The following is a 24,709-nucleotide window of genomic DNA, read 5'->3' as shown; positions in this document are numbered from 1 at the left end:
CTAATTAACATTGCACAAAAAGAGGGGATGGTATTTTGATTCCTTCTGACCTAGAAGAAAACCATACAAACACTGCATCTGAGAAGCAAAAATAAACAAAACTACCCCACCTGTCCAAAACCAGAGAAGTGTTTCCTGTATTAAGTTATTTAGTGAGTGGGTTAAACCAGGACTTGACCTACATGATTTATTTCCCGTGTATGTGTTTGAAGCAGAATTTCCAGTAGCTAAACTCTGACTAACCTCACCATCCAGTGCTCCTTCCTCCCCCTTTTAATTCCCTGGCAATGTTGGTGATTTTTTATTTTAATTTTCTAAATAATTTACAAACCAAAGTGAGGCTTCTGGCATCCCTGAACTGTGAGCAGTGACTGTGGGGACTCACATTAACATTACAGAGTTGTGTCCTTTTCCATAATTTCACTGTCAAGGGTGGCTCTGCTGACAAGTGGATATAAAATGGAGAACAGAGAAAACACATGAAATAGGGAAGTGGCAAAGCAACAGGAAAAAAATCATGAGGAAGCAAGGCAGACATTTTTCTTAAAACAAAGAGCTGGAGGAAGAAATAAAAGAGATTTTCTTATTAAACATGCAATGATAAAGTTTCCAATAATATTAGCAAAATTCTCCTTTTGAATTCTGGGCAAAACTTATTTTATTGCATCAGTTAATTTTGGGTGGACAGACTCTTAACTCTACATCACATGTCATAAATATACACAATTCAATTCTTAGCATCAAGTGATTTCGTTTCTCTGACTCCAGAATTTCATCCAATTTGCTGCTTATATTTTTAAAGATATAATAAGACAGTGGTGGAACAGAAGGGTTTTGCACAACATAAAGGATCTCACTATTACAAAAAGTAACCTTGTTGACAAGTCTTCATGGTTACTGAGAACTAGAAAACACAACAGCAACTCAAAGCTGTTTGCCTGCATTTATCACCAGAAAATTCCTTTACAGCAGTGTAAGTTGGACAAGACCCATAGTTTTAGGCTTCAGGTGATGAAAGAGCAGGTTATCCAGGAGAAGGCCGGCTCCCCTGCCTCCCTTGCCCCGAGTGGTCCTGTCCCTTCTGGCAGCAGCAGGCTGATAGATTAGCTCACCACACCTTGGAGAACCTCACCCAGTGGCTCAGTCCTGAGTCTCAAGCCCTGTCACGGTCTCAAAACAATAGTTTAAGTTTCAGTATACACTGAAACGAAGCCCAGATAAATGATGAATAAGAGATTCTGTGTTTACTTTCACAGGAGGACTTAGCAGAGCAGGAAAAGCCATAACCATTGAGAGTCCAGACTAGATCCAAAGAGAGATTCAGAAAGAAAACTGCGATATTCACAGTCAAACAAAATGAAAACAGAGAAACAAACCCACAATCACTGAGACCTGTTTCTTCTGATACCACAGCAGGGACTCCAGCATTATATTTACTGCCTTGTACATATGCCCCAGCCACTCCAAACCACAGAGAGAGCGAGGTGTGTCTGACATCCTTGAGCTCTATCACCCTTTTCAAGGCAAAACTAACAGGAAGCAAGAGAGTTTGCAAATTAAAGGTGTTAGGGACCCTAAGATACCGAGAAATAATTACTGTATAGGTGTGAGTAGTGGTAACTTTTAAGAGTTTACTCCTGTGGGCTTCAATGACTTACTATAGGACATGGTGCTTTGTGCAGAGAAAGAGAAGGGTTTTGATATGGGAAGCCAAATGTTTTAAAAGCAAGCTTCCATAACCCATTCAGAATGTGTCCATCTTTCACTGTATTGCTAACAATTCAAGTTTCTAAAGCTGAGTGGCCTTGAACACAAATCCCTAACATTAATTATTTTCTGTGATACTCTGTACTTACTACCTGGTGCAGACCCCATGGGTTCCACCCCAAAATTAGCTTAACCTGCTGCACATAATGACTTGAGACTTATGCATGCACTTGAAAGCAAACACATCTGTATCTGATATTGCAAGGCCTGTGAGAAGTATTGAGAAGCAGCTTATTCTCAAAAAACAGAGAACGATCAGGACACTGGGAAATCCGTGCAGTGCGAGCTTAGCTCTCCCCAACACCCCTGACCTGACATCCCTGGAAGGGAACAAAACATCTTTGGGAAATTTACAAGAACAATTCACGCAGCTTGCAAGGCTTCAGGCGCACTACGGCTGAGATACACCCTGGCACGCCGCTACTCACCCTGTGCTGCCCTAGCTAAGCTTTCTTATCTATTTTCCTTTCCTTTTTACTTTCAGAACGGCTCAAGGAGAAGCGAGGCGCTCGCCGAGGGGAAGGCGGGACGCGGCCCGGCCCCGCCGCCCTGAGCGCCGCTCTCGCGAGACGCGGCCGCGCGGGCTCCATATTGGGGCATCTGTGCCCAGGGCCCGGAGCTCTCCCGAGCGCGGCCCCGAGGAGCCCCGGGCTGTGCGGGGACAGCGGGGCCGGTGCCTGCCGGTGCCCGCGGCTGCCTGGGCTGTGCAGGGTGTAGGGGGTCGGAGCCCGGCTGCGCCGCCCGGGCTGTGCCGCTCGGGGCGGGGCGTGAGCGGCGGAGGCGGCGGCTGCGGTGTCGCCTGCGCCGTCCCACCTGCGGCGGGAGCGCGTCCCCGCCCCGCACGCCGGCGCCCCCGCCTCGCTCGCCGCTGGCCGCACGACCGCCGGCCGCGCCTCACGGAGCCATCCCGCCCCTCGTGGCACAGCCCGGGGAGGGAGAGCGGCGGGGGAAGGCGGTGACACGGCCGCGCTCGGCCTCGCCCCCCGTGCCTGTGGGAGGGGGGCAGCGGCGGCGCGGGGCGGGGCGTGAAGGGCCGGCGGCGGCTGCGGGGGCGTCGCTGCTGCGGGGCTGCCCCCGCCCGGGAGCGCTCGGGGGAGGGAGCGAAAGAAGGAAGGAAGGAAGAAGTCGCTGCTGCCGCTGCAGGAGGAGAAGGAGGTAGTGGCGGCGGCGGTGCTGTTGCAGCCGCAGGCAGAGCCTCCCCCTCCCGCCGGGCCGGGCGGGGCGGGCTCCGCAACCGAGATGTCTCAGGAGCGGCCCAAGTTCTACCGGCAGGAGCTGAACAAGACGGTGTGGGAGGTGCCCGAGCGCTACCAGAACCTCTCCCCGGTCGGCTCCGGGGCCTACGGCTCCGTCTGGTGAGTGCGGGGAGGGGACGGGGCAGTGCGGGGGAGGTCGCCTTAGGTCGCTGCCCCGCCCCGCGGCCCCGGTGCCCTGCAGGACCCGGGGTGGGCACCGCGGCGAGCGGCGCTCCTCTGTCCCCCATGGATTCCTGTTCCCCTGCTCTCCACCAGCCTCCTGCAAGAGACATTTTTCCTGCCCGGCTTTACGCGCGGTGCTGCCGGGAAGCCGCAGTCTGGTCTTTGGAATGCGTCGGGCATTGCACCACATGGCAGGTGGCTCTGAAACATTTTTGCAGGGGAAGATAATAATGTGTCGTTGCCGGCCCCCCCGTCCCGCCCCGAATGAGCTCATATGGACGGATTTCAGTGAGGTTTCTCGCAGTTCGTAGGTGGGGAGTGCAGAGGGATGGAGCCCCCCCATAGCTGCCTTTGCAGAGCTGAGGGCTTGGCAGCTCTTGTCCCAGTTTCTTTCTGCACCTGAAGGATAGGTTATATTGGAGGCAATTGTATTTTCATCCGGAATTTATTGATAGGCAAGAAATACAGAGAATGCTGGGAGGGCTGATTTTGTATTCCTGGCTTGTTATAGTGCATTTACAAGCACCAATATTTTCTTGGCAATAATAGACGAACACAGGAGGACTCGTTTTATTGCTGTGGAATTACTGCAATACACATACTGCAGAATGTGCTCCCTGGGAGAGTAAAGTCCTGCTGTGAGACCTGCAGAAATACAGGGAGCTGGAAGAGTTTATTTTTTAACGCTTACCCAATAGGAACAAACCAGGCTACATGTGAGATACAATGCGTCCTTAATTTGTAGCTTCTCTGCTGAGCTGCGGTGGATCATTAAACATAAATGGAGCTGCATACTTTGCTTAAGCTGAAAGACAAGGTAGTATTTGAATCAGTTTGACTCTAGACTTTAGCAGTCATTTAGTTAAATGTTCACAGATTACTGCCTCCTTTGATTAAGAAACATCTTCCACATGAGCATTCTGGGTTTTATTCTGTGTTCTTTGGTTCTGGGTTTTATTCTGAGTTCTTTGGTTCTGTCAAAGTGTGAGCAGAATTTTGAACTATGGGTGCATAATTACAAAGCTGCTTTGCTGTTGTGTTCGAGCAGGGATGCAAATGTTTTTATTAATGTAGTATGCAAATTTACACTATGGGTATCAATTTTATTATAAGGAGGGACACATGCTGCATTTTGCTAGTAAAGAAAATAAGTTCCTTTGCACATGCTACAGTTTTAATGAAATGCTCAGCTGTTCTTAACCTGTTATAAAATTGTTGGTAAGCTGAGCTTAAATAACTTGCATTTTTTTTAAATGCTGTGATTGCAGTGTGCAGAGGCTTGCATTTCATAAAAGTAAACCAGGCTGGTCAATTTCGTAGCAAGAATAACCAGTATAATTGCTGAGGTGTGTTTTTGGTTTGGTTGTTGTTTTTTTTTTTAAAGCATAATTATAGAATGATTTTGATTGGAAGGGAATAGACAGGTTTCTTTTGGTGAAAGAAGGACCTTGTTAACACAGCTGATAAATACCCCTGTAAGTGTCACAGAGTTATGCAACTCCTGAAATATAATGGGAAATTCATTTGCTTGGTGCTGTGGCCTTTGTATTTTAAGGCTGATCCTACATCACACACTCCACTCCCATTTCTCTTCCCCTCCCTACAATCTCCACTGTACATGTAATACTTGCAAAGTTTGTCTTCAACCAGTAACTAAAGAGTTTGCATCATGAATTTCCTGTTTTGCTGTGTCAAAACTTTCGAAGATTGTGCAACTTTGTTTGGACCAAGTGAAACAGTTTTGTATTGGAAGCAATTTCAGACATGTGGCAGAGTCTTTTTACAGTCCATGTTAATGGCTTCCTGTATGTTCTTCTAAAAATAGTTTTCAGAAAAGATGTTGTGATATGGAAAGTATGTCAGAATTGAAAAAATCAAGAAAACAACAAAAAGTTTTGCATATTTATGGACGTTTATTAAGCTGCAAGGGGTGATGCATATTATTTATGGTATTCCTGCAAGGACTTGTTCTGCTGTGTCCCTTTAGAGATTTTTGTTTTCTCCAATAAAAAGTTTCATTTGGGGTTTGGTGTATCCCTGTTAGGATAGCACATAGTGCTGTTTTAACAATCCTTAAAATGGTATAGCTTCATGTATGTTCACTGCATTATTGCATTCAAATGATATCAAATGCTCTGTTAAGTTGTCAAAATGAGGCATTTAACAATGAGGAATCTCCAGAAAGTGGAGGGGAAAATGAATAGAAAAGAAAGCATTAAGGTGCCAGTGAGTCACTCAGACTGGGGAGGTGCTGTGAGCAGGGCTTGGAGCTCCCTGGTGCACAGACCTGGCTTGGGGAGTCAGGATTTCTGCAGGCAGCCTGAGCCACTGCCTGAAATGAGAGCAAATATTGCAGAGTTTTCTGAAGGGTGCAGTGCTGGAAGAATGAGGTTCAGATGGCCAGCTCAGGTGTTTTTCAGGATCCATTTTTTTAAAAACTGCAAGTGTTGGGGATACAAATAGAGATTCAGTTCCAAAACTTTGAGGAAAATCTACACATATCCTCAGATTGATTCTTCCTAAGTCACATAACAATTGCCATGGCATCTGTTGTATGAAATGCTGTTTCATTCATTCTTGCAACATTTAGTGTATTTATACAACACAGTCTCTTGCTTGCTTTTGTAACCAGGCCTGCATTGAAAAAAGGGTTCCTGCCATATCCATTTTGTAATATTTCATGTAAGGAGAGGGGCCCAGACAATCCAACGTGTTGCAGTGGGAAGTTGCTGAGCAGGGATGGGATTGATTGGTGACTCACCCTTCACTGGGAGGATTGCTTCATTTCTTGCCTGTGCTGGAGGGAAGTCTCGACTCCTGGCATCAGTTCAGGCAGCTCTGAGCTCAGCAGAATGGTGTTTTCACCAATTTCCCATCAATTTCTAAAAGGCTGTGAAGCACATTCGGTAAATCTTAGATTACTAATTGTTATATTGTTGCAGCTGTTCTTTGTTGTATTGATGCTTTTGTAAAATAAAGGGCTTGGTTTAGTTGCTTTGCAATGCTATCTGTATTGCCTTAATTAATTTGCAAAGGATTGAATGGCCAAGACTTACTCTTCCTCAAAATCTTGCATAAGATTTTTTTTTAGCTTTTTAAAAATAGACTGTCAAGTGATACAGCCCTCCAAAACCTGTGATTTCTTCCCATTTCAGCCCACAGTTGTTTTAACACTGCGTCTGAATTTCTTGGATACTGAGAATTTAGAGAAACATTATAGATTTAAGAAATTTTAGGACATTAGTGTCCAGAGGAAATGAAATAACCCCAAATAGCACATCTGTAGAAACAGCTCCTCTGTGGAATTTTTTTCTAATCCCTTATCAAAGCGTGCCAATGCCTCCAAATCCTGGCTGTGCTTGGAGGGACAGGTGCCTGCTCCTCCTGCAAGGTGGGGCAGATCTGTGAGGAGTGGTGGGAGCAGAGCTGCAGAAGGGAGTGGGATGGAGCAGCCACACAGGAAGGGCTGGCAGGGGATGTGTGGGGAGAGGGGAGGCACAGAAAAGCTGTGACAGAGCTCTGGCAGGGCTGGCGAGGAGCTTGGACTGTAGGGGAACTTGGGATATGAAGGGAATTATTGAGAGCACGTGTCCTGCAGGGAGATTTTTATTGCAGCTTTCTTAGAAGCAGAAGCAATTCTAGCACAGGAGAATGATACTTGCAACTCTTAGAGCTGTGTCCTGTCACTGTGATATTTTCTGAAAAATCCCTTCGCCAGGATTTGTACTCCTGGGAGGCTGGGAAGCCTCAGAGAAAAATGAAAACAATAATTATCTGATTTGCTTCTCCTGTGTTTGGCTGCTTTAGAATGTGGTTTGGACATTGTTTACCAACAGGTGCATGCTTGATTGGTTCCATGTGAATTGTTTTTAATTAATGACCAATCACCATCCAGCTGTGTTTTTGTGTATTGATATTTGCAACTTTTAGTGTGCTGGGAGGGTGGTGACTGAAGTGCAGGTACAGAAGTGACTGCAGTCAATAATAAACTGTCAGGTGCTAATTGTGTTTTTCTCTCTGATTAGGAGTGCATAAATTAACTTCAGCACTAAGGAGATTCAGTTAGCTTGGGTATTTGCAGAGGCACTAGCAATGAGCAGCTTATATTTAGCAAAATAGCCTTTGCACAAAAATTAACGTTCTGATTATTTAATATTTAAATAAATTGTGCTCATAACTAACCTTGTTACTTGGTTCTCTAAAGTAATTGTTTTCTTCTACCTCCTGTGTTCTGGATTCAATTCAGGTTAGATCAGAATTGTAATTTTAGCTCACTTGGGGTGAGGTGGATGCAGTTCATTTTCCATAGCACAGTACTATGTAAGAGGTTAAAAAAAAGTGTGATAAATCCTAAATTTGTGCTGATCTTGTTTTAAAAGGGATTTAAAACTGTGGATCGTGTCATTTTTTCCTAATTGGGCTCTTTAGCTGCAGTGTGATCAGTGTAATGCAGCTGTTTAAGGTCTGTGATGAAAGGCAGCTCAGTGTTCTTTGCCGTGTTCTCCAGCTGACAGCTGTTCTGTGCTCTGCAGGCACCGTGAGCCAGTTATCTGTACTGCCACAAAATTACTCAGCATGATTTTAGGCCTCAGATATGACCAGACTTTGTGTTCTGACTTTAAGTCTAGATTGTGAATGTTCAATTACACCGAATTTTCTTTCCTGAGCTTGTGCATTGTGCTGTTTAACCAGGACTGCTGGCTGCAGTTCCCTTGGAGGTTGTACAGCTGCTACAACAGCACAGTGACTTGATATGACCCCAGAAAATGTCATTTAATAACAAAAAGTGAAATTCAATTTCATCTGAATCCTGATATAGCTTATTTTGTGTCTGGTGGCTCTGAAATCTCAAAATCTTGGAAACCAAAAGAGAAATTTGTCTGTGGAGCTGTGGAGCTTTGAGATGCAGGGGATCACCTTCTTTGCAGGATGAAAGAGTTGCTGGTATTTGCTGCATTTTGTACCTGAAATGTTTGGAAACCGGTGAAGATCCTTGACTAATTTACAACAGCATGCGCTGAATGATGATGGTTACTCTTATTTTTGCTCTAAGTCCTAGAAAACACCTTATGTATCAGTAAAATGCTGGCATGTATTTTCAGGCCAATCTAGAGATATTTGTGTATTTCAAGATGGTGATTTTTACCCGAGGCTGAAAAAAATTGAATTCTCAATTTCATGAAGTGTTGCTGCTTAAACATTGATTTTTTTTTTTTCCTAGTGATGTGTGAAAACTTGAGAATTTGAAATCAACATTAAAAAATGGATGCTGGATGGCTTCTTTTGTGTGCCTGGCTGAGGTGTAGAGGATCACTTGCATTGGAAGCAGCTGCTCAGGGGTGTTTTTTGAGGCAGTGTGAGAAGCTGGAGCAGTTGAGCTCTGGCAGGTTGTGCTGCTGTGACCTGGTGTCCTCCCTGTGCTTTCCAGAGAGGTCTTTCCACTCTGTGCATGCCCTTTATAGCAAGGGAGATGCTTTTCTTCCACTGTGCACGAGGGATTTTCCATTCCTGCCAGGGCCTGGGGAAGGCTCACTGCTGCTGTTCTGTTTCTATTTCACTCACCAAATTCCTTGCAACCTGGGCAAATTGGAGATAAGGAGTCTTTTTGCAGGTTAATTCTTGGTGGCTGCTTTAAAAGTAAATGACAGCTGCCTTTATTTCAAATAGCTCCTTTGGTGGGGTGGGCGTTGTGGTTTGCATATGCAATTGTGGGTTTATTCTAGGCCTGCTCTTGTGATTGGTTTTGAGCTTTGCTAGTTAAGCTTTATATTTAACACTTTATAAATATGTAGTGTTCCTTTCTGCTTGATGTTTACCAAGAACTAGTGCATACTCACTTTTAAATGGAACCAGGAGTTCACCTGAAGCATAAATACAGCAGGAAAATCAACCAGTATTGTCCTTGTGGGACTCTTTCCATTCCATACTTTCCCCACATTCATTGCCTTGAGTGAAGTGTTGATTTCACATCCTCTCTTTCTCTTCCTCCTTCCTTTTGAACAGACCAGAGCTTTATAATTAGATAAGAAATTACTTAAAATATAATTTTACTGTACCCTCTCTATATATGTGTATATATATATATATATACACACTTACTGACTAGGATTAAATAAGTCCTCATGGACTCTTAAGAAAAAATACTACTTGTATGTGCAAGGTTTCTGCTAAAGGGACAAGTTTTGGTCATGTACAGCTACTTATCATTCATTCCCAGGCACTTTTGTATAACAGAACTTGGTGACTGGATGGGATTTACCAAAGAAATTTAATTTCAGCTTCAGTTATGATTAACAACAATCATAACTGATTTTATTAGGCAAAGTCCTGGATTTTTGTGTGGCTTTCATCCATGAAAATAGTATTTTGAGCACAGCATTTTGTGATCAAGTGTGATGTTTGAAAGCATGTTTAGGAATAGTGGTAGTATTTACAAGTGCTCTTCTCTCCAGAGTTTTAGTGCATGATTATGTTTAAGAGCACTTCAGGCAGCAAAGTCATAAACATTTCTCTTTCTTTCTACAAGATTTCCCTTTACTGTGTGGACAAGACTCATCTTTGAAACGTTTTCTGCAGAAACCAACAGTTGTGTGAAATTGTGCAGATTTTGGGTGGCGTGCGGGTTATGGACCAGGATACCTGGAAATCACTTTGATTGCAGAAATGCTGCTGCCTGTAACTCAGTGTCCAGAGTAAGCGTGGGTTTGGAGGCATCCCCACAGAGTTCATTGGATGCTCTGCCCGCTCTTGTTGCAGCTCTGCCTTTGACACCAAGACAGGACTGCGGGTGGCGGTGAAGAAGCTGTCGCGGCCCTTCCAGTCCATCATCCACGCCAAGAGAACCTACCGGGAGCTGCGGCTGCTCAAGCACATGAAACACGAAAATGTGAGTGCAGGCCAGCCCCAGCTGCCCTGAGCAGCCTGCAGCATTGCTCTTTCCTTGCTGCATGTGCTTTTTTCCTCACACAGTCCAAGGTATTGGAGTATCTGGTTCATGGTGATGGGAGGGAGCAAATGGAGCTGCAGAGCTCTCACGTGTGTCTGCGTCAGGTTTGCCAGTTCCAGGAGGCTCTGTTGGCTTGCATGAAGCACAACACTGAACAGATGGAAATGAAACATCTACTGGAATAAATACTTCAGTGCCACAAAGGATCTTAGTAACTGCTGTAAATATATCTCACAGCTTTTCTCTTCACTGTTTTCTTTTTAGGTGATTGGCTTGTTGGATGTGTTCACCCCTGCCAAATCACTAGAAGAATTCAATGATGTGTAGGTAACTTCTCTGAAGATTGCAATAAAGTGTCTTTTGTATCTCCTTTCCCAGGTTATGACAGAAATATTTGTCTCTTTAATTTGTCTGCTATGATTTACAAATAATCCTGAATTCCAGCACAAAGTCACAGTATATCCTAAGCTGTTGGACTTGTCAGAATTGTTCACCTGCTGTGGTTTACTGCCCAGTGCAGTTGGAATCACTGTTCTAATTTGCTACATTATTTAAAGTGTCACGATCTATGTTCCATTGAGCAACGTGCTTTGGGACAGTCAGCTCTGCTACTGGAGATTTATGGGGAATTTTTATCCTAATCCTCTTCAAGAGATTGCTTCACAGTCCACGTGTTTGCTTTTGTTCCCAGGTACTTGGTGACACATCTCATGGGAGCAGACCTGAACAACATTGTGAAATGCCAGAAGCTCACTGATGACCACGTGCAGTTCCTCATTTACCAGATCCTTCGGGGCCTGAAGGTGAGTGTCCCTGTGTTCCCTGCATGGGGACAGCTCACCATGGGGGTGGAAGTTCCTGGTGAATGTTACACCCTCAGCAATTCAGATGTGTGCATAGGGCTTCTATAACTTCCCTAAAATATTGCAGAATAACGTTTGATTGTTGTTGTTTCACTTCTGCCTCTCTGGAGCTCTGCATCAGTAAGGTTTCCTATCATTTTGATGTGTTCCTATGGGCAGAATCTAAAAAATGATGAACTGTGATGCCCCCTGGTCTGCTCTGGCAATGAATTTTCCATTTCTTCAGTTCTGTTTACTTGTGTTGTTGCACTGGTGTGGCTGCACTCCTGGGTGTTCCTAAGGAGAGGCACACTGGAACACCCACCTGTGAAACCCACAGACACACAGACAGACTGACAGCCTGGAGTATCTGAATTGTGTGGGCTGGGCTAGGGCAGTATTTTCCAGGGAAGAGATGAGGAGGTGGCTGCTTGGACTGTTACATAAATTTTGTCTCATCTTATTTTACAGTACATCCATTCAGCTGACATAATACACAGGGTGAGTATTCATTCTAAGATTGTTTCCTGTACTGAAACAATATCTTTAAAAAATGAAGCATGAACTTTTGCAATATAGCACCAAGAGAAACCAAAGAAAATTCTCTGAAAATTTTTCGGTTAAGTAGTAAAAAGCTTGAACAGGGGAAGTGGTTGTGAAGATCCATAATTTTCCTTTGTGAATTAGCTTTTCTCTTAAATACAAATATGCAGCACCAGTGTTGCCTTTATGCATTTTTGGTTATATGTGACACCTCTGAGAACCACAGAAGAGATTTCTCACTCTGATAAAATAATTTATCCAAAGTTAGTATTTGCACTCAGTTAGAATCTGTATTTTTATCTCTGTTTACAATTTTACCTGCTTCAGACTCGTGTAACAACACATACTCCACTGTTAATGCTGATGTTTAATTTTTTAGGATTTAAAACCCAGTAACCTAGCTGTTAATGAAGACTGTGAGCTAAAGGTAATGTAATTTAAAAATCTGATTTGTTTGAGCGCCATATGAATGTCCCTTGCAACTTAAGTGTCAAAACAATTCCTACTGAAAATACTTTCATAGAAAAGTAATAATGTGCTTCCTAGCTGTAGAGTTGTAAGGATGTGGTTTTTGTATCTGCTCCTGTGTTTTTAGTGAATCATCATGCAAGTGCAGAGCTAACAGCTTTAGTTTGTGTCTCCTTGTTTTGGAGACAAGATACCCAGCCATAATTCTGATTGTCGATCCTACACCGTTCTAGCCTAGTGTCTTGTCCCAGGTTGTGAAATTTGGTTTCATAACGTGTTTTTGCAGCTCTCCCAGCTGTCCTGTCCCCAGCCAGTGCTTGCCTGGTGTTTGTGCTGGCTGTTTGTTGCCCTGCAGTGTTTTGTGTTTGCAGATCCTGGATTTCGGGCTGGCGCGGCACACGGACGATGAGATGACCGGGTACGTGGCCACGCGGTGGTACAGGGCCCCTGAGATCATGCTCAACTGGATGCACTACAACCAGACAGGTAATGCCTTCAGCAGCACAGGAATCCTCTCGTTTGTCAAGTTTCTGAATTGTGAGGGGATAATAAAAGAGGTTGTCCTTGCATGTGCTCCCCCTTTGATTGCATAAGTTGGCGCTCTGGGTAATTATGACTTGGAGTTGGTATTGGAACCACTTTCTGTCAGATGGAAGTGAAGAATCATTGTGGTAGCATTCACCAGGAATCTGAACCTTTGAAACTGCAATCAGCAAAATACTGTCAGCACTTATCCTTGCTCTTCCTAGCAGAGTGGTTTTTAAACAAGTGACTGGAATGTGTCTGGTTGAGGAGAATGTCTGGATCTGTAGTGTGAAGAAATGACAAAACTGCCATGAGGCTGCTTCAGGACAGAGTTGTTTGCTCTGGTTGGATGGGATGGTTCTGCTCAGGCTGTATTTTTATGCATCATGTTTTGTTTTCTGTTTTGTTTTGTTCAGTTGATATTTGGTCAGTGGGATGCATTATGGCTGAGCTGTTGACTGGAAGAACATTGTTCCCTGGCACAGACCGTATCCTTTAGAAGTAATTTCTTTTTTGAAATTGAAATTAGATCTTCATTTTCACATAGTTGACAAGAAAATAAGTTCTGGGTTTAATTATGGACTTCTGTTTGTTTGTTTTTAAATTAATGGCTTCTTTTACTCACAGTACAAAGAGGTGAGTTCTTGATTTTGCTGCACATCTGTTCCTCTTTATTGTCTATTGCCATCATTAGATTTATATACTCTTTGTTTCTGTTACTTTCCTGTAAGTTTATTTAAATTGATTAGTTGAGTTTCTAGCTAATACTTGCATGGATGTCTGCCAAGAATCCTCTCATGCTTCAGGTTCCTTGCAAATGTGCTTCCCTTCTGGCCTCTCCTCTTTTCTCCTGGAGGTGTCCTGGCTGTGAGAGCCGTGGCTTTGCAGATTCTTTAGTGCCAAGGTTCTCATTAAAATTGCTCTGCAATGTTTAGGTTCCATTTCCTGCCTGACTGTGAACCTCCTTTCACAGTGTGCTTGTACTCATGTGAAAATTCAACCTTGAATAAGATCTTTCCAAAATATTGGTTTTGCCTCATCAGACTGGACTGGGTAGGACACTTTGGCAAATTTGAGACAACTTTGAGATTTGGTCATATTTTCCCCAGGAAATTGGAAGTGAGACTTGATGCAAATTGTTGCACTTCAAATTTTTGCTCAGCCGCACAAGATTGGGGTGAGATTTACTACTGGCAAGGTTTTTCATTGCTTACAAATTCAGCTTTCATTTGCCAGAGAAAATTACATTGCCCACCTTTTACCAAAGTTTATTATTTCAACCACAGTCTGTTCATTTTAATCACTTTTGTTAATTTGTTAGTATTTGTGTCAGTGAATTTAAGTATGTTAGCACTTGATGAAAAGGAAGCTGGTGTTGGAATTGCTGCCTGCTGTTTATTTACCTTCAGAAAACATCTGGGTTCCAAAACTCCCTCCTGAGGAGAAGCTTTCATTGCAGCTTTCAGTGCCACCTCTTTTCAATGTGCTTTAACTTTATCCTCTCCTCTTTTTCTGCTTGACTCCATCTCATCATTTCTCTCTGAATTTGTTGTACTGTGCTGTGTAGTCATCTCTGCTGTATTTTTCTCTTGTCAGATGCAGAAACGGAATTAAACAAAAGCTGGTATATTTTTATCTGTTGATTCAGCATGTGTAGGTTGGTTTGGACAGATTTTTTTTTTGTTTCTTTTAAGAAAAACTGAGATACCAAGAACTGTTCATTCAAACAAAGCAAAAGCCTTTAAGCTGTTGCCATTATTTAACCCTAGCAACAGTGACACTTCAGATTTTAAAGAACTTGATGCTTGCAACTAAAATATTTGTAATAGGATTTGCAATGTGTAAGAAATGCTTCATGGTTTTGATTTATTTTGTGGTTTTTATGAATTGAACAAAATGGTGATTCTTCCAAGTCTGAGAAGTTTTTTATCCAGCTCTGTTCTTAGCTGTAAATTAGAGCCACTGATATCTGCAATGCAAAATGAAGTTTACTTCTAGGAGCTAATTTATTTGCTTTATCATAATAAGGTACTTCATTCATGTATGTCTTCCAGCAGATGCTTGTGATGATTTACTTTAAATGCTCAATTTCGTTTGCAAATGGCAGTAATGCTTTTTAATTAAATGCTCTTTCTGTTTTGAGTAGCTTAGATTTAAGAAACAGACCCAATGCTTTCCTATCTTAGACTTTGTAGTAGTGTAATTCTTCCAGTGCTTCTGTGTTTGTGCTTTTTGATCTTGAGTTAAAACTAAAAGGGGAGCAGGGTTGGTTCTGAATCCTGTTTGTGCATGGAACTCTTACCCAAGGATTGGAAAGGACCCTGGCTGGCATCTAAAGACAGCAAGCACAATTAAGATAAGTCTGTTCTGGTTTCTCCCTGTCTTGGAAGGCTCTTTGAAATCTTTATATGTGCATTATTTTAGGGAGAGTTGAAGGGGTTTTCCAGGTTTAGATCCTGTTGGGTAGTTCTGGGCCCTTAATTTTATTGTACCCACAGATTTGCAGAGGCTCTTGTTCCTCCTGTGGTGTCACTGTACAATTGCTGACTTCCTGACTTTGGAGTTAATATTAACATGAATAATTCAAGGTATGTTTGCCTTGTATCCAGTAGCCAAGGATGTGATGTATCCATATCCAGCTCTAGAAAATTCCCTGTGCACTTGGAGGCAATGGGACTTCGTGTTGCTGGAAATTGCTCCTGTTTGAGAGCTGAACATGTGAAATAGTTCTTGCTTTTTGGCCTCAAGATGTAAATTTTCTCAAGTGTGAGCCTTCCATTTCCAAAATTAGAGTGACAGAATATGTAATGGCTCCTCAGGATGATCGCCCCCTGTTCAGATGGTTCTGTTGTTGAAGTGTTGGTCCCTTTCAGCAAGGATTTGGCAGAAATGCTGGGATGTTATTTACAGTCCCTCCCTTATTTCTGTGTACAGCCTGGGGATGCACCCCTTCAGTGCAGGTAAGCTGGGAGTGCATTTAGTCAGGTAAGTAAAAAACTGAGGATCTGCAGTGCTGTCTGTGATGATTGTGCCTCTGATAAATGAGTGTTGAGTTTAAACCTCTGAATCTGTAGAGATTCCAACCACAGCTGTCACTGACTTAAAGCAAGAATTGAGATACTCTTAGGGAAATTAACCCTGTGGTTAATTTGGGCTTAGCTCTGCAGGATTGCTGAACTACTTCTAATTTACAGCTGAATGGAAGGTAATTGAATTATCCCTATTGTAATCTATGGGTGGAAGCATTGGATGAAAGATGGATTTCTAATACTGGTGAAATCTCTGCCAGGAGCTGGAGAGGGGGATCAGGATTGTGGGAAAGGAGTCAGAGACCAAACAGTGAGGTGATGAAAATCAGAGTCCTTCAGGCATTGGACTCTGATCCTTGTGGGTCCCTTCCAGCTCAACATTTTCTGTGCATGGCAGGCTTAGCTGAGGCTTTCTTGTTGGTATTGTTTTATCTGTCTGATGCCGAGATCACTTTCTGTTAAACACAAATATTAAACTCTTACAGCTCTGAATGTGAATGATTCATACAAATAAGCAGGAAGGTTGACTTTTTTGAATATTTGACTTGCACAAAATAATATAAAGTAAAAATAAGAATATCTAGCTTTTCTTGCACTAGTTTAGCATTTTTGTATGTTTTGTGTTCCCTTAAACTCTGGAGAGTGTTTTTGGTTTTTTTTAACTGTTTTTATTCAGTATTCTGAAACTTCCATGATAACTAACCAGTCTGAAATTACATATTCTTCTGATACACCTTGTTCTTGCTTGTGATGGCAGCTAAAACAACTTGGAACTTTGCTTTGCCTGGATAAGCCATTACAGCCTTGTGAGATTTGCTGCTGGTGGTGATAGCAGGTTATTTTCTGAATTTTAGAATCCCTCCTCAGTCCTTGGGAGTACCTTGGAGATGGCCCTTGGGGTTTGCATGCTGTGCTTTCCTTCCCCATGCACATGTGCTGGTGTTTTTCTTCTGCTTTGTATTTATTAAATCTCTTTGCTGTCTTTATTGCTCGTGGCTCATTTCTCTGGGAGGTGCTGGGCCCTGTAGTTAAGGAATGCTGCAGTTGAGCAGGTTAGAGGTGGCAGGCCTAAAACCAGGAGCAGGGTTGGGTTTTGGCAGGGCCAGTTCCACAGTCTGTGTTTTTCCTTATTTATCTCAGAAGTATCTTCCACTAGCAAACAGGGCAGCAATAGTGTTGGCACACCAGTGCACAGGCTTTTAAATGCCTTTAAATAATTTCAATATTTAAACTGAGCTGTGGCATGTTAGCACTCTAAAATTTGCACTTCAACTGCTGCTTGCACAATAAGTGCAAGAAGTAAGGGCTGTTTTAAATAGCTCTGAAGAAAATCTCATTTAAATGAGCCAGTTGTGGTTAGTAGAGTGCCCTTTGCTGATTCTCCTACAGCATATTCAGATCTCATTTTAAGCATTGACTCTTCAGAGTTTGCAATTCAGCCGTGCTAAATCCAACTAGATATTGGGTTTACTCTTTAGATTTTGAGTGTTTTGAGTAGCTAGAAGTTTGCCAAGTAACTTTACAAATGAAAAATTAATTCAGCTCTTCTGACAAAGTGCTGGTTCCAGAGCTCTTAATTAATGTGATAGATAAAACTTTAGACCAAAGTTGACCTCAAAAGATGGTGGTTTTAGCAAAGCATTGGTGATTCCCTTCATACAGAGTTTGTCAGTATTGCAGGAACTGTGTGTTGTTTTCTAGGGTTTTTTTAACAGGTGACAGTTTTTGAAGTTTTTGCAGTAAATTAATAGATGCTCCAAGAAGGAACTGCAGCTGTATCTCCAGCCGTCAGGAAGGCATTGATCCCAGAACACAAGATTGTCTAAAAAAATTTGTGTAACTACTTTGGTATCATATTAAAGGCAAATATAAACATTATGGACAGTCTGAAATCCCTGTGGAGGATAATTCAGGGAAGAAGGGAGATTGTGCATTGATGGTTTTAAAAAGGATCCTTTGTGTCTTCTTAGTGTCTTGAGATTTAGACATGGAACAGTGTCTTTGATGGATTCCCCCCTCAATTGTGTGTTTTGTCACCTAGGCCTTGTTAAAGGGGACAGCTCAGGCTGGCAGCTCTGTTCCTGTAAAACATTCTTTCCATCTGCAGTGCTCCCTCCTGAGAGCTCTGCACAGACCTGTGTTACACCTGAGCCCTGCTCTGCTGCTGCAGGAGGGATGGTCAGGGGTTTGCTGTGCCCTGGTGGTGCCAGGAGGTGCCAGGCAGGCCCCTGTGCCAGCTGCAGCAGCTCAGCCTCCCTGCCCATGGTGAGGTGATGCTGCAGGGCCCAATCATTTCCTGACCTCCTGAGCTTTAGAAGTGGCTGAATGAGCTGAGAAGGTGTTCACAAAAAGCCTTGACTTTCCTCTTAATATGAGTGCCTACCCTTTGCAGCCTTCTGCTTTACTTCAGCTGTTACTAATGCAAGCTAATCCTTGACCTGCAGCTTGGTGTGGGGCCTGAGGGGGTGAAGGGAGCATGGAAGTTCAGCCTTTGCCACTGGGGCTAAAGATTTCTGCTCCAAAATAGTTGAGGATGCAGTGCCCCATTCCATGCATGTGGGGTATCTGCAGACAAGATGTTCAATCAGTCTGATACAGAGAGAGCTCAGTTATATTCAGTTGTAACAAGAGGAATGAATGTGGTTTGTCTAAAATAGCTTTTCAGTCAAGGCCTTGGCAAGAATTAATTTGCAGCGTTAATAGGGTGATGTGTTGCGCTTTTCATTTTGATTTCTCCCAGCATTTTCCTTTATGGTCCATCATTAGATATTGATCAGTTGAAGCTCATTTTGAGACTCGTTGGAACCCCAGGGCCTGAGCTTTTGAAGAAAATCTCCTCAGAGTCTGTGAGTTTACACTTTGATTGTAATATCTGCCCTTTCAGAAGTCCCGAGTTTGTGTGTTGTTCTCCTGTAGTCTTATCTGTAGAATGTGTTGGGATTTATTTTCTGTTATTTTTCTTCCTTTGTAATCCTTTGCTCTTGGATGGCTTTAAGTTCTTATGCTTTGTGTATCTGATCTTTATTCCTCTTACCTCTGCCCATGGTATGATTTCATCCTTCCATATTCTCATTTTACTGCTTCGTGACTTTTCTCTCAGTTTGTGGGTTTATGCTTTGTGATCTGTTGTACCATCAGGTGTTACTGGGGAAGTATTTTTCACAGCTAAGAGCTTGAGGCTTGTCTCAGTTATTATTTCTCCAGATTGCATACCCAGGGATCTTTCTAAATAGGAGCAGGTGTGTTATCCTCTAAACACACACAGTCCCTTCTGTAGTGTGATTAATTTCTGAAACACTGCTGCCATGTCTTTGTTTTTGTAGCAGAAAATGCCTTTTAGGTGCCTTTCTGTAGCAGCTGTTGCAGGCCCACAGCAGAGCCTGCTCTTGTGCTATGTGGGTTTTGCTGTGTGGGGCCCTTTTACCAAGGGAGCACCAAAAAGGCTTCCTGCAGTCACTTTGGGAGGGTCACCTCCATTTTCAGCACTTGCTGTGCTGTAGGAACCTCAAATTGTGAATTGTGCAAACCCAGCGTGAAATGGCCTTTAATTGTACTGTTCCTGAAGGAGGAGTGAATAAACCAGAGCCAGGGAGGAGCAGGGGAATGCAGTGAGCACTGAGGCCACTGCAGTTTGTGAGCTGCAGCAGGGGATCAGGGCTGTGGGAAGTGGGGAGGAGATTATGTGGTGCTGCAGCTTAATGTTCCTGGAACAGTGACTGGAAATACAAGTGTGAGATGAGCCGAGAATAACACCTGCTGGAGGGATGGGCACTGCAAACTGGGATCAGATGGGCAACTTGCTGAGCATCCCACCAAAGTAAAAAGTAAAACCCAAAGTAAAACACCTGGGATGTTCCAGCTTTGGAGAGATTAGAGCTGAATAACCCAGACTGATTTGGTTGCCCTGTGAACTGACCTTAAGGCTACTCTGGTGTTTGAAGCACAGGGATTAGCAAGAGACATAAGATGGAAGGTTGACTAAATTAAGCAGAAGATTAATTTGCATGTGTAAGTTGAAGTGGGTCTATTTTTAAACATTATTGCACAATAAAAATAATAATTGCTCTTATCCTGGTTTGAAACAAGTCTGTTTAAAACAAAGGGCAGTAAATACTGTTTCTACTCTTTATCCATTGTATGGGGAAAGCAAAACTCTTTAGTGTTTGATGGTTTTGCGTGTGTCACTATAACAAATTCTGGTTTTCTGCTGCATTACTTTACTGACTCTCACTTTCCCTGTTCACTGATACCTGCTAACTCTGTTCTATGCAATGCTAATGTTTTGCTAATTTTGCATTTGATGCCTTCTGTCACCCAGCCCACATCAAAGGGCACTCAGCTGTTCAGAAGGTGTCAGTTGTGAGCCAGTTTCACTTTGCACCACAAGAAACTTAAGCACTTTCTATGCAGCAAGAGGAAAAAGAAAAGCTGGTAACCAGTGCAGAGAGTACAGTTTTTGTTTCTGTTTTCATTTTTGTTCATTTTCCTGAAGCTGTGTGTAGCTGCACAGCTCAGGGAAAATTTTGTGGAGTAGCCTCAGCCAAAGGAAATGTCTAGTCTGATGGCTTAAAACTTCGGGAAATGTGAACACAGCCTTGTTGGAGTGTAATGCTACTTCCCTTGGACAGAAATACTTTCTGTACTGGCAGTTACCAGCTGAGCAGCGATTCTCCTTTGCTTTAAGTGTTCACTTGTGTAATTGCTGAACATCTCCCAGGTAGTTGAAACAATTAGTGGTCCCTGCCTGTATGGCTTTTGCCTTGTGGTTTGCAGAAGAGATGCTTTTGTATGCGACTGTTTTCTGTTTGAAACGGTTTTTGCACTGTTTTTAACAAAGCCCTTGACGAGGCACTTAAGATATTAACCAGCTTCAGCAGATCATGCGTCTGACGGGAACGCCCCCTGCCTATCTCATTAACAGGATGCCCAGCCACGAGGTGAGATGTGAGAGGAAGGGGGAGTGCAGGGCAGGGCTGCACTCAGCGTTCACCACTTCTGTGAATGAAAGGCTTGCATGTGGCATGGGGTGGGCAATTAACTGCTGCTCTTCTGCAAGACTTTGGTACTAAAGGAAGGTGTGAGATTTGGGCAGTGTGTGCTCAGCCACAGACGTGTGAGACAGCCTGGGAGAGCCTGGCTGTGAGCTGGTTTTGCCTTGGGTGCTGTGCAGCTCAGCAGGGCTCAGCAGGCTGCACCCAGCCTTGCTGGGACACAGGGGCTCAGCTCTTCTGCGCCTCTCTGCTTTCCAGTCTTTGCCACGAGTAATGTCAGCTCTTCCTCTGCTGTCTTGAGTGCCTTAGTTGGGACAGGTAATGCTGATGTGCTTAGTAGGTGTCAGAGTAAGCAAGGAGACAGACCATAATAACCAGTGCTTCAGGATGGTTGAAAAGTACTTGATCTTGCTGGCTGGATATTGGCTGATACTTCAACAGAGCATTTCTTTCCACAGGCAAGAAACTACATCCAGTCTTTGTCTTACATGCCGAAAATGAACTTTGAAAATGTCTTTATTGGTGCCAATCCCCTGGGTAAGACCTGTTTATTGAATTTTCCTGAAACTGAAGCTAGCATGTCCTGTCCTTTGGAGCTTCCCAAAGCTTTGTTCTGGCTGCAGGAGTAGTGCAGAGCAGGGTTATGTTTATGAAGGATGTGTGGGCCAAGGGTGTAAGAGGAACAAAATGCTGGATGATGGTGTGTCCTGAGAAACTACAGATTCCTCATCCATGTTGGGCTTTTAGAAGCTTTACATTTCAGAGCAGGGTCCCACAGCTGATGAGAGATGCTCTGTGTCTGGTGCTCTTGCAGCCGTGGACTTGCTGGAGAAGATGCTGGTCCTGGACACGGACAAGCGCATCACGGCCGCCGAGGCGCTGGCCCACGCCTACTTCGCGCAGTACCACGACCCCGACGATGAGCCCGTGGCAGACCCCTATGACCAGTCCTTTGAAAGCAGAGAGCTTGAGATTGAAGAATGGAAAAGTGAGTCTGGGGCAGGGGAGAGACAGCTTCTATTGTGGTTGTAGAATCATGGAATATCCTGAGTTGGAAGGGACCCACAGGATGATGGAGTCAACTCCTGGCCCTGCACAGAGCTCCTGTACAAGTCCAGAATCCCATCCTGGGCATCCCTGAGAGCATTGTCCAAACACTCCTGGAGCTCTGGGAGCCTCAGGGCCGTGCCCATTCCCTGGGGAGCCTGGCAGTGCCAGCACCCTCTGGGGGAAGAGCCTTTCCCTGAGATCCAACCCAGCCCTCCTGCCCCAGCTCCAGCCGCTCCCTTGGGTGCTGTCACTGCTCACAGAGAGCACGGATTGGAGCTGCCCCTCTCACACCTTGATGAGTCTCCTCTCCATCCCATGAGCTGAGGCTCAGCTAAGCCATGGTCAGAGGCACAGCAGAAAGTGATAAAAATGTGGGCAGGCTGTTGATTCTGCCCTTACACTAAGTGAATCTGCCACGTGCTGTGTGCAGATTTAGCACAGTCCCTGGTAACTAATTACTGCTAGGAGCACACAAACATATCTTTGTTTTCAAACTTACTTCCAGAGCATTGAGGAGATGTATCTTTTATTGTGTATGTTGGTCTCTGAGAGTGGTATAACCATTCTTTTCTTCTTTGTCTTAATTAAACAATATTTTTTGTGTAAAATGGTGTCAGAACATTTGAGATTGTTGCAGGTTTTCTTGCATGAAGGTGTGTTGGTAGTGCTGTCACAGTCCTGCTGCTGAGTTTCTGTCCCACTTCTCCCCCCAGGCCTGACTTATGATGAAGTGATCAGCTTTGTGCCACCCCCGCTCGACCAAGAGGAGATGGAGTCCTGAGAAACTGCTCTCTTCTGTTTGTCCCACTCACTGTGAAGGGAAGGCCTTTTCATAGGGACTCTCCAATTATCGTTCAAGTGCCTCATCACAACAATATTCTCCTTAGTGGAGGGGTTTTGTGTGTGTTGAACTGGGGAGGGAGGGGGGAGGGAAGGAAGCTGAGTCTATGTAAACATGCTGCATGCTCTTGTATTCTGTGTACAGCCTGGGGCAAGCCTCTGGAGACCTGTTCTGACTGCACTTAGTTCTTCCAGAGTAACAGTGCACCACCAGCCTGCACTGCTGGGCCGAGGTGAGGAAGGTGACAGTGACAGTTTGGTTGCAATCATTGCCATTTATCAATTCTCCTACAACTGAGTAACCTCAAAAAGAATGAAAGTTGGTTTATAGGCTTAGAGAGTCCTCTGTTTTCTTCAGGACTGAAGGTGGGGTTGAGGGATGTCCTTGTTCGATGCCAGGTGTGTGATTTACATCCAGATCTTCCTGGTGCAGCAGAGTGTAGAGGCCTTCTGGTGTCTGATTCTTGGAACATGAAAAGATGTTGTCTGAAACTGTAAATATGTTTGTGCCTTAAATAAAGGGGGAGAGAGGGGAAAGGAAGTCCGGGGTGGAAATCTGACCCACTGTTCTTGAGAGTGAAGGCTCCCAGGTAGCGAGGCATGAACTCAATGTAATTGGGAAGTAATTTTGAGGCAACAGCTTCAACCCCTGGATTGGGTATTCCTGTGTTTTTCACTTTCCTCCTCCTCTTGTTCTGAGGCTTTTCAGCATTATCTCCCAGGAGCCAGAGGTTGGGGAAGATCCTTGCTAGCCACTCGTTTGTGTATTCTGTTCCCTACAAGGTGGTGTGTTTTTGCATGTTGTAGCTGTATGTGCATGTAGAGCTGCTTGATTTTTGTCCTTACTTTTTGGGGATGGCACTGGGGGCAGTTCAGTCATCAGTGAAATGTTTGCTGAGTACCTCAGGCAGTGCCATAAAATCACAGCACCCTTCCTGCTGTGCTGCAGCTCCTTGTGAAATAGCTGCCATCCCAGAGGCTTCAACGAGGGAAGGATGTCATGTCCAACACCAGAGCAACATGCACCTTTTTCTTTGTTCTGACCTTCTCTCTGCAGAGGAGAAGAGCTTGGGTGGAAAGGTTTCTTGTGAGATCAAATGTAAAAAGCATTCTTTAAAGAAATGACTATAGTATCTTGTGCCAGAACTTAAGTTATTTCCTGAAAAGATTTTTTTTAGAAGTATTGGAACCCAAAGCAAAGAAATAAGCATGCATAAACACACAATCACCTTTTCACTGTCTATATCTATAAATACAAATATTTATATACATAAAACTAACATTTACTAGAAGTTTTTTTATCCTCTCACGTAAGAGCTTCTTGGCTATTTCTTAGCAGGTTGATCTCTGCCCGAGGAAACATGGGAAGGGAGTATGTTTGAATACAAACATAGTTCAAATATTTTGTATTTTCCAGGACTCTGCATGAGTGAAGTGCCCAGAGTTAGAGACTGGCAGGAGGGAGGTTTCTCAGCATGTTTGTGTGCTCCATCTGTAGCTGGGAAACTCAGGAGCCCAATTTTAGGGCTTCTGGAGGAAACGTTTTTAGAATTTAATTTGTTGCGGGCATCCTGTGTGGGCAATGTACCCGTGTATGTGAGGAGAAAGGCTTTTGCAGTATTTTGTATTGTTACCTGTGGGGCAGAGAGTGTTTTTTAGTGTTTTTGCCCCATGTTTGAAGAGGCAGCACAAAGGGATGGGACGTGGATGACAAAGCCATTGATTCTTCCTAGGCTACTTCCCAGCGATCTCTTCAGGCCAAAAGTTCAATAAAGGTCTGGGCTGAGATGAAGAGAGCAGCTCTGTTGTGCTCTAGGATAAAACTCTCCACAGCCCAACAAAATCAAGACAAAAAGCCTCCCTTTTCTGCTGGGCCAGCAGTCTGGGTATTCAAATAAAAATGTAGATATACTATGTAAACCTACAGCAAGATTATTTTTATCAGCCATTTTCTGTGTAGATGCTACAGTGTGATTTCATGCGGAAATATTGCTAAAGATTTTTAAAACCTCTCGGTGTTGTGCGTGTGGGTGTGTCTGTGTGTGTGAGTGGGAATGGTTCATTGGAGTCTGTCCTGCGGGAGCCCCTGGGCACAAACTCCCTGCTGCCCGTGCTGGGCTCAGCTGCCGGGGCACCACGCTGCACCCCAGAGCAGAGATCTGCTATTTTGTTTCTATCCATGGATTTTGCTGTAATTGGTTATGCCAGATAAGATGTCACAATACCACTGGTTAAAAATAAAATCTATTTTTCAGATTTACTGCACTGCTGGTACTTGGAAACCTCTTGC

At 43.8% G+C, this 24,709-nt stretch overlaps 1 protein-coding gene across 2 annotated transcripts; it reads left to right on the top strand.

Annotated features, from left to right (window-relative positions):
• The first annotated feature begins 2,607 nt into the window (after positions 1-2,607).
• Positions 2,608-24,684, top strand: MAPK14 (mitogen-activated protein kinase 14). Of its 2 annotated transcripts, none has more exons than XM_064733238.1 (12): positions 2,608-3,122; positions 9,942-10,071; positions 10,396-10,454; positions 10,823-10,934; positions 11,445-11,474; positions 11,896-11,943; positions 12,356-12,470; positions 12,926-12,997; positions 18,305-18,384; positions 20,988-21,066; positions 21,344-21,517; positions 22,293-24,684. In XM_064733238.1, the coding sequence occupies exons 1-12, from the start codon at positions 3,007-3,009 to the stop codon at positions 22,358-22,360; spliced, it is 1,083 nt and encodes a 360-aa protein (XP_064589308.1). In that variant the 5' UTR covers positions 2,608-3,006; the 3' UTR covers positions 22,361-24,684. The 2 variants fall into 2 exon arrangements, with proteins under 2 accessions (XP_064589308.1, XP_064589307.1); XM_064733237.1 differs by lacking the exon at positions 18,305-18,384 and adding an exon at positions 20,396-20,475 and having other exon boundaries at positions 2,609-3,122.
• Positions 24,685-24,709: the final 25 nt, after the last annotated feature.

Source organism: Zonotrichia leucophrys, chromosome 26 (genome assembly GCF_028769735.1).
Source record: "Zonotrichia leucophrys gambelii isolate GWCS_2022_RI chromosome 26, RI_Zleu_2.0, whole genome shotgun sequence".
NCBI lineage: Eukaryota > Metazoa > Chordata > Aves > Passeriformes > Passerellidae > Zonotrichia > Zonotrichia leucophrys.
This window is presented reverse-complemented; position numbering and strand designations above follow the sequence as displayed.